The sequence below is a fragment of the Phaethon lepturus genome, unplaced genomic scaffold (genome assembly GCF_000687285.1).
Source record: "Phaethon lepturus isolate BGI_N335 unplaced genomic scaffold, ASM68728v1 scaffold17917, whole genome shotgun sequence".
Classification (NCBI taxonomy): domain Eukaryota; kingdom Metazoa; phylum Chordata; class Aves; order Phaethontiformes; family Phaethontidae; genus Phaethon; species Phaethon lepturus.
Window position 1 is genome coordinate 52,908 of NW_010552723.1, and position 13,093 is coordinate 66,000.

General features: G+C 38.3%; 1 protein-coding gene across 1 annotated transcript in view; it reads right to left on the reverse strand.

The window, feature by feature from the left end:
• The window catches only part of UVSSA (UV-stimulated scaffold protein A), a gene marked incomplete at its 5' end in the record, with an annotated part of 54,295 nt that extends 41,359 nt beyond the window's left edge, over window positions 1-12,936 (reverse strand). The window contains 5 exons of the mRNA XM_010291311.1: window positions 5,447-5,575; window positions 6,193-6,302; window positions 7,530-7,946; window positions 9,114-9,234; window positions 12,606-12,936. Coding sequence (XP_010289613.1) covers window positions 5,447-5,575; window positions 6,193-6,302; window positions 7,530-7,946; window positions 9,114-9,234; window positions 12,606-12,936 — 1,108 coding nt within the window. The remainder of the gene's footprint in view (window positions 1-5,446; window positions 5,576-6,192; window positions 6,303-7,529; window positions 7,947-9,113; window positions 9,235-12,605) is intronic.
• Window positions 12,937-13,093: the final 157 nt, after the last annotated feature.

Genomic DNA, 13,093 nt, shown 5'->3' on the forward strand with positions numbered 1-13,093 from the left:
TATCACTTATTTAATATTTTGTGTTTCCTTTTACAGTTACGGTTGACCTGGTTTTTTTGCTAAATATCAGCTAGACACACACACACAAAAAAAATTAAAATGTTGCCTGAGCTACTACTTTGACCGTGCAAATGCTATTAAACTTTATTTATTCTGAACACATTACCTGCTTATGATGTATACAATCTGATAAAGGACATCTTTCGCTGTAATGCTGATTTAATTATCAAATATTCCTATACTTCTCTTAAGTTTTAGAAAACATATTAGCAATCAACATCAAGTTACTATTCAAATCTGAACATTAAACACTTTTCGATTTGAAAGGGCAACTTTTTTAAGAGTTAGGTTTTCGTTTGTGTGCAATTTAAAAGCATCACTTGGGGAAAAAGGTTTCTTTGACAAAGGTCTCTCTCTTGCTTCTTTATCTGAGTATGTTTTAGCAGATGCAGGTTCAGGCATGGTGGGGGATCACTAAGGACAATTATTTATCCCCCAGAAATAACTTCTCTAAAATGAAGACAAAAAAATGGAGGATGTGCGTACAAGAAGGTGTTACAGAAAGCAGTCAGCTAGACTGGATTCTCTATGGCTACAGAAAGAAGCAGAAAGAGAAAACAATACAGCCTTTGCTTTTGATCTAAAATTCAAGGGCAACTTTTTTTTTTTTTTAAAGCAGGTACTAACTTAACTAAAAGACAGACTTATAAAAGAGCTGGTTATAAAGCTACAAAATGATTAGGTAGAAATAACTCATTAGTATTGATAAAGTGCCAAGCTGTAGTTGAATATATGGAAGGGGGAAAATCACTGACAGTCTTGCAGCCAAGTAATTGGTAGAGCTTTTAGCTTAATTTATTACATACTAAAATTTTAATCTTTTGATGTATTAAAATATTCTAAGGCTAAATCACAACCAACAAATAATTTAACGTGTAAATGTAATTTTTAACAATTTTTGATATTATTTTTTCCGAAAAAAATCTGACTTGTATTGCAGTAAGGATTGGGGATCACATCAGGTTCTGGACAACACAAGGACAGCCTTTTCCAAATCTAATTATTAATGGCATTATTGAATTCAACCAGATGTTTCACATGGATAAAATTAAGTACACGAATAAATCAAGATACAAGCACACAGTTAGATTTGACAGAAGATAAGGAAAGGTGAAACAAAAAGTAATGAAGACAGTTAATGAAAAACCATATAACACTGGTTAATATAATATGAAATTAAAAATTCTAAATGTAATAGGCCTGTTAGACGGTAACTCTGCTGCTTAAAATCTTGTATTTTAAGGAAGGGAGGAAGACATTAACAAACAAAACTATTTCTAACCAGCAAAAAGTATTTTTAAAGGAACATTTTAGCCGTAACTAAGTTATCCCTACAAAAGAATTAAACCTCTGGAAACAGGAATTTCTATTTAAACACCAATCTCAGCCAACAGTTACAGCTGTACTTCTATAACAATTTACCTAAATAGAGTCAAGAATTAGTTTGATGTATCTCTGGTGTATTGCTGCTGTAGTAAGTTTACCTGGAAACAGACCTGAGGCTGGCTTTGGGTAAAGGCGGGGTAGGGAAAAATGTCGAGCATGCAGTGTGCACTCCCTCTACTGGGCACTGAAATTATCCTGAGCAGGCATCCAGAGCAAGAAAGGGCTATGTCTGAGCATCCAGGTACCGTGAGGTAACAGCCCTTTTACAGCTTCTGTCCTCTTCCCCGAGATTCAGCCAAAACTCAGTTTCACAGAAAAATGGATTTCAAAACTCTTGTTTATACTCTCAAAATACCTTTCCTATCAGAAACGGACACCCGATTCACACCCCAAACAAGTATTTAACTACAGTGAACGTAACTTGTGTAAGCACACAAAAACTCATTTGTCTTTGTCCAAAACAGTAGGACTGCCATTTTTTTTTGGTCCATCCTCCACCCCTTTGAAAAAATAACAGCTCTGGAAGAAATGTCTTGATGACTTCTTCTTCCCATTGCTGTGCCCCCAGCAGTCAGGAATGCGCAGTCTGGGCAGCTGGGACGTATTAACATTTATAAAATCTGCTGACAGGGATTTGTTTCTAGACAAAGGACAACCACTGTTGTTCTTTTCCCCTCTTCTCCCACAGCTCCTGAGAGGTAAGTGCAGAACGGTGACAAACCCTGCCAACACAAGTAGGCTGCAAGTGCTACCTAAAAGTGACGGCCCTCCTTATAATTAAGGCTTTCTGATGGTTTGAGTTCTTTACTATCACTGAGGAGAAAAGAAAGAGGTGGTTATATAAACCATTTTAAGCCCAAGTATTTCACTGTAGAAAGTTCTGTGCTTTCCTTCAAGTGACTTTGTATAAGAGAAGTTCTGTAAACTTAAAGAAAGGTCTCCTGTAGTTTGCCAGGCAGCGGGGCTTTTACATTTTTCAGCAAAGCAGAAAGTTCTCCTGTAGTTTGCAAGGCAGCGGGGCTTTTACATTTTTCAGCAAAGATAAAGGCAAAAAAACTTTAGAAAAAATAATTTGTGCTAATTTTCTAACATGCTCTGATTGCCTAAGGATGCTGCCTTGCAGACTAGTGCTCTGCGATCTGGGAAATGAAGCGAGAAACAATGGAAAGCGTGGAGGTAATAGTGAGGATTGCCAAAAGTAGACACCTTCTTGCACCAACCAAATGATTCTTCTGCGAAGGCAGACCTGGTAACCACCAACTTCTTCCTCTCAATGTAATTTACATCCAGCTACATTGCTGGTATATTCATATTGAACCGTAGCATCAAGAATTACTACAAATATATATGCCTTATTTGCCTCTCAGCCACGTGCATGTGTAACTGCTCAGCTAAACAAGAGTACCAATGGCACATGGCAACAGTAAGGACCTCCAGGAGCTTCCCTCTTTCAAGTGGCAATTTAAATCTCTGCAGGATTGAGAGGTATAGTAGAGTTCACAGGGATGAATCTCCAGTTTCACTGTCTCTCACAACTTTCTTGATCTCAATTTGAGGATCGGTAAAGCCTTTCCTCCCCCGGTTCCCGGACAGTACAGAAATAAAGCACAGAATGGAACAGATGAAAATGGGGTAAATTAGAGACCACAGAAGCATGGAAAATGAGCACAAAATAAAACCGGAAAGTCTGAGGACAATGGGCAAACCCAAGCCCCCAGCCAAGTTTCCAAGACCCTATCGTTCTGTTTTATACTTGCTGATAAAATAAAACCACTTCTTTCTCCCTGACACTAAGGCTTGGCTGTGGTGCATGGACCATAATTACACTTCAAATGAGTAAGTACACAAACAATTCACCTTTATATTCTCCAGCCAGCAATATCCTGCTCATTGCAGGGGGTTGGCCTAGGTCCCTTCCAACCCAACGATTCTATGATAGGTACCTCAGACTGCAGTCACTAGTTGCCAGGAAAACTGCTATCGTATACAAATATAGAGATGTCACCAACCAACTACAAGCCAGCCAAGTTACATGGGACCCTCTGCACGCAGTTTATTTACGTTCTCTCTCTCTGCTTACTAAGTGCTCCCCTTCATTTCTAGGTGTGCTCATCTCTACACATGAGCAGGTACAGCACTCACTGACTCCACGGGCTGACAATAACATCCATAATGCACTGAGCTCTGTCGGGACAGGACGGCTGTGAGCCAGCTCTTTGAAGGACAGACTATCAGTACTTCTTCTCCTGAATCTAAAGATACAGAAGATAGCAAAATTTTGGCATGGCATGGCAAGAACGACAGTTCTAAGGATACAAGAAGCAACAATACGTAAGACAAGCAGAAATGCTAAATTAAAGAGGAGCTGTGTGTAGTGTTTCATATGCTGACATGTAAATATTAGACCATGATTATTACATTCCCTTCTGTCAAAGAGATGCTGTTTATTTTGTTCTGTCAGACTCTCATTTTACCATGTTTTTACATCTCAACAAAGTCATCTGACATGAATAAAAAATAATTTATACAGTTTCCTTCTGCAGTAAAGCTCTCTGTGTTCAGGTTATAAATTTGTAAGTAACTCAGCACTACCAATAAATTTGGATATTTTTCCACAGAAAAACCCTAGTAATTATATCTTGTTTTCAGTGCTTAAGTTAATACCTTAATGTGCATTGCTTCATTTTGAATGTATTCTTTGTAAGCACTGCTATGTATTTTCCTTTTTTTTTTTTTCCTTCTAATGATGGAATTTATTAGCTTTCAAACCTTATATAGATAGCATTGATCAATCTCCAGAAGTGGTAACAATACCACTTTAAACACATACATGTGCATGCGCACACACACAAAAGACAAGGCCTGAATGTCCTTTATATCTTGCAAGAAATATAGCAACCAATATTCCATGCAGAGGTGCAGCAAATGAAGTCCTGTCAAGCAAATGGCAGGAATGACAGCAGATGTCTGGATTCCTTCATACCTGGTTGCATAGAGGTAGCACACATATTTCACTGGAGAAAAAACATTCTGACAAGACAGTCTTCCAGTACTTTTCATTCAGAGTTGGCATTTTTGACTGGTGTGGTACATCAGTAGGTATTAAGATGATGAACCAGATTAATCTTGATAAAGCTTCATTTGCACAATGAAAGCAAAGTCTGCAACATTCAATCATGGCTAAACGAGGCTACCACAATTTAGTCCAACGTACAATGTCCAGATCAAATTCTTACAATCCAGTCATAAACCAGACTTTACTCTAGACCCTGACCCAAAACACTTATTTTCATGTCAAGCTATACAGTAATTTTGTTTGATTGCAACCAGCAGAAATGACTATTATGCAGCTCTGCTTTTTAGCTACATAGCCATAGACTCCTTTTTGGATCTGAAAAAGGTATTTGATCTTTCAGCCTCCATTCATTCACGAGTTTTACCTATTTCACAAAAAGTGTCATAGGTAATCTTTGTGAAATAGCTAATCTTTGTGAAATATTTTGACTCTTTAAAGCTTTATATAACAACTAATTCTTTTAAGGTATCCTCAATCACATCCCATTACATGCTCACCAGAGAGTAAATGCTCCAAAGCAGAGACACTACTTTCCTGAATTGTGAGACAATAGCATAGTTGTAAAAAACACATGAGTAATACAGATTGTTTAGTGAGAAATATGCAGGAAAGAAGCAGAGGACCCAAGTGTTACACATGAAGAAATTAAGAGTAAATAAAGTCTGAACTTAATCACTCCCCTATCCTAAACAACAGTGCTGCCTTACATGGTTTTGTCTAATAACCAGGCCCCTGGCATACTACTCAGGTGTTCAGTGCAACTTCCTTGAGGGAAGCTACAACCAGCTGAATTAAGTTTTCTTGATAAGTACACCATGTTGAAAAGTTTGCCAGATTAAGGCTTAAAAGAAAGTGCATTTTTTGTATACAAACTAAGCATTACTAATGGTCCACTCTAGTGATACAGAATGTTAAGAAACTCACCACTTTTCTTCTTCTCTCTTTAAAGGAAATGTTCATTTCCTTGTATTTTTTCATAGCAGTCTCCAATTTATTCTTGAGATCAATGGCACATCTTAGCCGATCATCATTTATTCCTGCTCTGGTAAATAACTGCAAAGCAAGAAATCAACATTTTATTCTTTTTTCCAAACATCTGAGCCAAAAAATGTTTTCAGTTTTCCTTCATAATTAGCAAAACAACATTGTCACAAATTCCTTTATTTTACAAATAACAATTAATGAAGCCACTTTTCCTATCTAGAATATAAAACCTAATAGCAACTACTAAAGACAAACAAAGAATGAACAGCTGGTATAAACATCTCCTGAGAGTGTCCTTCTACAGGCCAAATTCCATGCACAAGATTCCTGCGCAGTAATATCAATTCACAGAAAGGACATACTGTTTTTCTGATACAGACATTTCTGACAGAAACAAGCTGTGTTTAACACTTTGCAAAGAAGCCCCATTTTACTACACTTTTTAAAATAAATTATGACTGTAGGTAGCATACCTAATGCTGAGAGCCATCAACAAGTTACGTAGTTCCTGTATTCTCCTTTTGCCCACCCCTACTGAACTAGGTATCTTCTCTGTTTGTACCAATGTTTCCTGAACCTTAACTTCCTTTTTGCTCACACTCCCTCAGGATCTACTATACCCCAGTCCTTGCTTCTGCCTCTTTTTATAAAAAAAAACCCACAAAACAAACATCTCTTCATCCTACCTGAATCCAGGACTGCACAGACGGCCAGAACTTATTTCTGAGGAGTTTCTGAGCATCCATGACGTTGTTTATTATGGCAGTATTATCTTCATTCTCATGCACTTTTATATCTGCTCAAAACAGGGGGGGAAAATGTGTTAATGGATGATGCTTATAGCATCTTCATTATAGGAGCTAAAGAAGCTAAGTGGAAGAAGTAGGCATGAACCTTTCCCTGAAGTAATCAAATATTTTAGAAAGTTACAAACATCAGAATGTTTCTCTGTTCAGTACCAATTATTCCACTATTATCCACACATTAAAAAAAAAACAGAAGAAAAGCTTTCAGTCCAGTGATGACAGAAACAGTTGTTAAGCCATCACTACTAAGGAATCACTAAATAAACCACAGACTAGTGCAGTCTTATTTACATTACATCTTGTCCTAAGTTCCAATCAACGGATTGGGCCTTATTGTACAAGTTTCTGCACATTCAATATAAAAAAAAAAAATAATCCCTGTGGCAATAGGGACATGATTGTCAAAGAAGCCAAGTATGCCACTACTCAAGTAAAAATGGTACTTTTCATCCGTTAGTAATTCATAAGCCTCACAGATGCTTTCCAATTCTGTTGCCTGCCAGCACAGAAGTAGATACCTATCTTACTGACTGGTTGCACATGAAATTCCATTAGGACAGTATTTGTAAGAGACTTGACTTAGACTGCCAAAACACAAGCCATTGTTATTTTTCAAGAAGTAATTCATATTAGCAAAGTTATATATAAAAAAAAAGTATAATCATAATCCTTAAGACTTCCTAGCAAAACTCTACTTACTGCTTCTTGCAAGCTGTAAGTAGGAAGGAAAAAAGTTTACAAAACAGCCAATTGTAAGATTTTTAAATTAGTAGCTTATATCTCAGCTACAGAGAGAGAGAAAGAGGTGAATCATGAAGCATACAAAAAAATAAAATTATATACTGTAAACAGATTGGGGTTTTTTTTGTTGTGTTTTTCTTTTTTTGGTTTTTGTTTGTTTGTTTGTTTTAAACACGGGAAACTCATCTTATTCCAGGTACTGTGAAGTGCTGCGATATGGTTACGACAATCAATACAAAAGTTCAGTCATAGAAAGTAAGTAATAAAATCTGTAAGTCACATACAAGCACACTCAAACCTAAGAATGGTTACTAGGTGAACCAGAAACAGAAAAGAACTCCAAAATAAATGGTGTTCAGGAACTCCAAGCATTTAAGACATGGAGGGGAGGCGCATGGGGTGTGGGGGGAAGACAACTACAAAGCACTTCAGACCAAGACTGTCTCCAGCTATATGTGAAAAATTTTTCGAGGTACCTGTGGAAATTTCAAGATCTAGGGTATACTTATGTGAAATAAGCCCATGGTTCCTAACAAAAGTCTGGTAATCATCATCATCGAGAGCAGGGACACCAGACTGAACTTCCAAGCATGTGTCTCCATCTAATTCCTTCTGCTCAGGCTTCTCCTGTTTCTCATCTAACTCTTTGTTTTTATCAGTTCTAACATGCTGAGAAACAGAAAGAATGTCCTTGCTGCAGCATGGCTGTTCATCATCCATGGATCCAAAACAGGACTGTTTAACTTCCATCTGGGAGGACAAGGGGGATGCAGTCATTTGTTTGTTGGGTTCCAGTTCTGTGTCATTCACAGTGAAGTCAAAAGGATCTGGCATCAGAAGCCGGAAACAGTTTTCCATCTCTGTCAATGTGTCAGCAACCTCTTGGGACATTTCTATCAAGAGACAATTGTTTTAGAACATTGTTAAACACTGTAAAATGCTAATGCCTCCAGAGCAGACAAATGCAACTGCCAAAGGGGTAATCCATTTATCCAGTAATCAGTGATAATTTATCCATACAGATCTCTCCCCTGTGCAGAAATTGTCTGTCTAAAAGTGACAATAGTTTTCTTAAGCAGGAAATGTAGACCTTCCTGAGCAAGGAATTGAAAATCAGTGTTCCTCCTTTTCCTATCCTAAAATTTCACTATGCATCAAAGATTACACAAATACTTCTAGAATTTGAAGGAGAAGAAGGTTCAATGAGGATATTCTTAGTGATGTCGGTGGGTATTCGTTCCAAAGCCATGAATCTTAATAGTTACTTGTAGGCGTGGCCACATATATATGCTATTGCTCAAAAAGATGCTACCAATAAAAGTGACTTTAAAGAGATTTAACCTTCTGAAAATTCCATCTTCATACAGTAAAATGTTTCCAGCATGCAGAATAAATACAGACACAATTGGATGCATTGTCTATACCAAAGTAATTTAATTAAATAACCCTTTGTAACTGCAACATAATATACTTACTATCCCCACTCTTCTTTTGTATTACAGAAATATGTTTGCTATGTACATACCGCTTAGAGATTCAGCCCCCAGTTAAAACACATTTTTTTAGAAGCAGTATGATACTTTTCATAGATAAACTCCACTGCATCCAGGATTCCTGTGCAGACCATTGCCTATACTTCTGGAACACAATGACTGTATTAAAGATATAATTAAGGTCATCAGCCAACAAGGTATTGAGAAGTCTGTGCCTAGTCATAGATGCAGAAGTTAAAACACTAGCTCTGAAAAGTCTCACGATATGCTTGCTTGAGAGTATGCATTGATACTTTACTGAATTACAGACCAGACCTTGCTAACTTTTTTTTTTTTTTAAAATCTCTTCATACTACCTGAGCTTACAGGACTGTCACTTGTTTCCTTGATATTCTTTATGTTAAAGAGACAGAGGGTCAAGCTCTAACAAATGTACTATTCCCGCCCTCTGTGGTCAGCTATCATTTGGATAGCTATTCTCTTTGAATTTGTTTTATGTAACCTTAAGAAAGGTTACTTTAAAAACAAACAAACAAAAAAAACCCCAAAAGAACCAAAGCAACTCACCTTCCATTTCTTTCTCAGCTCTTTTGGCTTTTTCTTTGTAAATGTTAGCCAATCGTTTTTGCTTCTCCTCTTCCCTCCTCCTTTCAGCCATGGTTCTGGCATGCACATCTTGAAAATCCACCTAAGGAGGAAATGAAGGAAAGAAAAAAAAGAGTGTAACATTTCTTGTAAGAAATATATAGAAAATCCATTTCCTAAGATTCTTATCTGTGGTGATAAAAACCCTAACATCAACGATCAGCCAGAAGCTTAGCAGTACCTCCTTTTATCTCTTCTCCTCCTAGAATCAGTAACTACAGTAATTCTGAATGCAGCTTTTGCTTCTACTAATAAGGGACTGCTGAGAATCAATGGCTTTCAGAAAGGAATCATAAGGTAGAAAAACAAAATGCTTAGACTTCCACATCTAAATTGCAGGAATGAACTAGGCTTTGGGGGACCTCTGTCACAGCATTGGAGCCATGGGGTTAGGGGGAATGGGCAGGAAGAGACTACACAGGGTAAGTATTCAACTTACGTGAAAACATCACACTAGATCCACTATCAGTAGAGGAAATTTAGGAAAATTTGTAAGCGCTATTACCACAAGTATACGTATCACTTACTGAAGAAGTTCGTAAGCAAGGAAAGTAGAAAAGAAGACATTCACATTCATTAAAAAAGAAGAAATTTTGGATTTTACAATTACATTTGTTGGATTTGGGGATTGAGGGAAAGGTTATAATTCACTCTCAAGTATTATTTACGCAAACACGTTCAAGACAAAATGTTTTTATATAAAAGCCTATAGGAGCAAAAGGGTACTTCAGCTTTCACAGAAACTGGCATGGAAAGTCTCTATCAGTTTAGGAAGAAATGCACGCTTACCAATCTATTTTTTTATTGGGGAATGGATAGGGCAGAGGGAAGGTAGGGAAAAGAGTTAGTTTCACAACCTACAGCAGCACTTGGATCATCAGGGTGACCTTACTTGGGTCTTGATTTTTGGGATCTGATTTTTCAACAGTTAGCATAGCTCTGCATGCAGTAGCAGGAGAAACAGATCATCCCAATGAGCAACATTGCCCGCAAAAATGGAACAAACATACAGAATCCAGGAACTACAGCTAATGTTTCTTCCAGTCAGATTGGACTTGCACAGAAAACACGAAATTGCTAGAATTGCCTGAATCACAACTTCCGCCTCATACCAGAATACCTACAGTTCAGCCATTTGCCCATTCCTTCCCCTTCTCTGTCCCAAGGGCCAGCCACGTGCTGCTTTGGCGCTTGCCCAGATGCCCCTCTTACAACATCTGCCAAGTTGTCATGGTTTGCCATTGCTAACGAGACCACACCTCACATACTAGACATCTCTCACCAACCAAGTCTAGAGCATGCACAAAGTTCCGAATTGCCCAGAACAGGGCACGCCAGCCTCTTGCAGAAGCCTCACAAGGTCAGAATAACTCAGGGCTCGAGTTACAGGTGTGCGCATAGACTCACTTGCTACCCAGGGTCAGCACTAACTCACAAACTTGGTCAGAACACATCAACCTGACTTAGGTGATTCAGACTGAGACCAGAGTTGTTGTTCTGCCTCTGTATCAGTGCAGGTTACATGAAGCATTTTAGCATCGGTCTGTAATTATGGAACTGGATGTGATGAGGTGCATGTGATGAGATGCAAACAATTGTTCTTGATTTAAAGGGTGTGAGCAGTGGGCCTAGACAACTACTGCAACTTTTGTGAAAATACTGGAGTACAGCGGTAATATACTTTATATTAATCTGTTTAAAATCCTGTCCACTTTGTAATTCCAGCTCACTCCATAATTCCATCTATGCCTTCCTTGGATACAAAGATACTGTAATATCACTCAGTTGCCCAAATATGCAAACATTTGGAAATACTTGATTTTTTTTTTTAAGTTTGAAAACAGTTATTTTCAGATATACTGGAGTATTATGTGTTCTCAAAGTCAAACATTTATATAGGTTTAACTTGGACCTACTAACATTAAAACAGCGGACAGCTCTCCAGGTTTACATCCTAAAAGGGCAGCAGTTGTCAACTTCTGACTAACTGCGATTTTGGTAATAACCTGGAAAAAAACCAGACGCAAGTAACACTCCTTTCTAGTTATCCTGTAGTACAGTGCCAAACCTGTAATGAGGAACAGCAAACATACTTTATTTCTAGAAAGTACAAATGCTTCCTCAAGTCTTTTGGTTGCTTCTCACAGTTCAACTATTAAGCTGGCAAAAGGCCAGTTAGGTCAGTTGGCTCATCTCAACTCCAAGTACAAAAGTTATCAAACTACGTAAGATTGTTGCTATCAGTGGTAGTGTTTCTAAAAGTACTCAAACTCAGCTGCTCTAGAAAACAGTAGAGCCAACCTCGCTGGGTAGCTTAGTATCACAAATATAAAAAAGTGATCACCCAGGCGTAACTGGGGAGCAGCCATTAACCACAGGAGCACAGACAAACATGCCAAACTTCAGCGGAATTGTTGTACGCATACATATTCCATCTGGTAAATATGTATTATGTATTAAAGATACCCCGCCTCAGTCTTGCATTTCTCCTTGTCACTTCCGCTTAGCTTTTTTTCTTTATTAAACAAGACAATAAGGAAGAATTCAAAGATAATCACCTTTTGTGAGAACATGTCAAAAATTATATAGAAAAAGAACACACTACATTAAATAACACAAGTGGGGTACGCTATTAGCTCAGTGCGGAACCAGAACAACAGAAATATATCATGTATCTAAAGGTTTTTGATCTACTGTTGGGAACACTGAACATCTGTCTTTCTGATGAGAATCAATGTGTTTACTGAAAGCCTGATATTAGCATTGTAGATAGCATGAATACTAGAACAGTGTTCCCAATTCCACTGTTCGCACCTCAGAAGAGATACTAAAGCAGAAGAATGTTCAAAACATGGTCACTTGAAGCCTAGAAGGGAGAGCTAAAAGCAAGTATTTACATACAGGAAATTTCTTTTTAATAGAACTTCTTGTATGACACGAACACTGCAGCTGAGAAGAACTAGCATCTATACTGTCTCTGTTGTACAGTGAAAGGAAACTGGAACCACACAGCTCAGTACAGAAATCAGGCCACTTCAAACTGGCATTGAAAGATTTAATAGTTGCTTATCCTCAGTTTAAGGTGTAACAATTATTTCCCTTCTAAAAAGGCTAGACTTTGGGGTGTCAGGTAGGAATCAGCAGGTGAAAACCTACTGGTGAGCAATACTTTTTGCACCCCAAGAAAAGGCTAGTTGAGTCCAGCGCTCAGGACTAGTTTTTAAAACTTTACAATATCGCAAGATGCACAAAGAGTTTGGGGTTTGTCTTTCAAAGACCGTGCTCAACAGGATGGCTCCTAAAAACAATGTCCTTTCCAACAGCTTTTCTTTCATATTTATGGATTTTCTCACTTTAAACATCTGCTAGCGATCATCACCTAAAAACACACACAGAAGTAAAGACGCAGAGTACCTTCTTATTCTGCTTTAAGAAGTGGTATCCCAGAGAAAGCTTCTTGTAAGCCTCTCCGTATTTCTCATGCCAGTCTTGCACTGACTTAATGGCTGCTTTCCTCAGTTTCTGTGCCACATCTCTGGGCGGGGGAAGCGGCTGCTCATGGTCTATCCCCACCGTCAGCTCCAAGAACTCTTGGAAGTTGGAAATAACTAGCGTCCGGAACTGATGGGATCGGGTGAACAACTCCTGCACGACCTGGAAAGCCGAGAAGCGCATCTCGGCGTGCTCCTCCTTGAGCCGCGTCCTCAGCAGGTGATAGGCATGGCTGATATGTTCGTCTGAAGACCTGGAAAAGGAGAAAAGGAAAAAAAAGAAGGAGGGGGAGTTATGTAAGAAGAGGTTCAGCACATAAACCTATAACTTTTTAAAAAATTATTTTAAATTTTAAACCAGCAGCTTCTGTGCTGGCAGCAAGCTGCACTCAACGCGAACAGCAGGCCCCA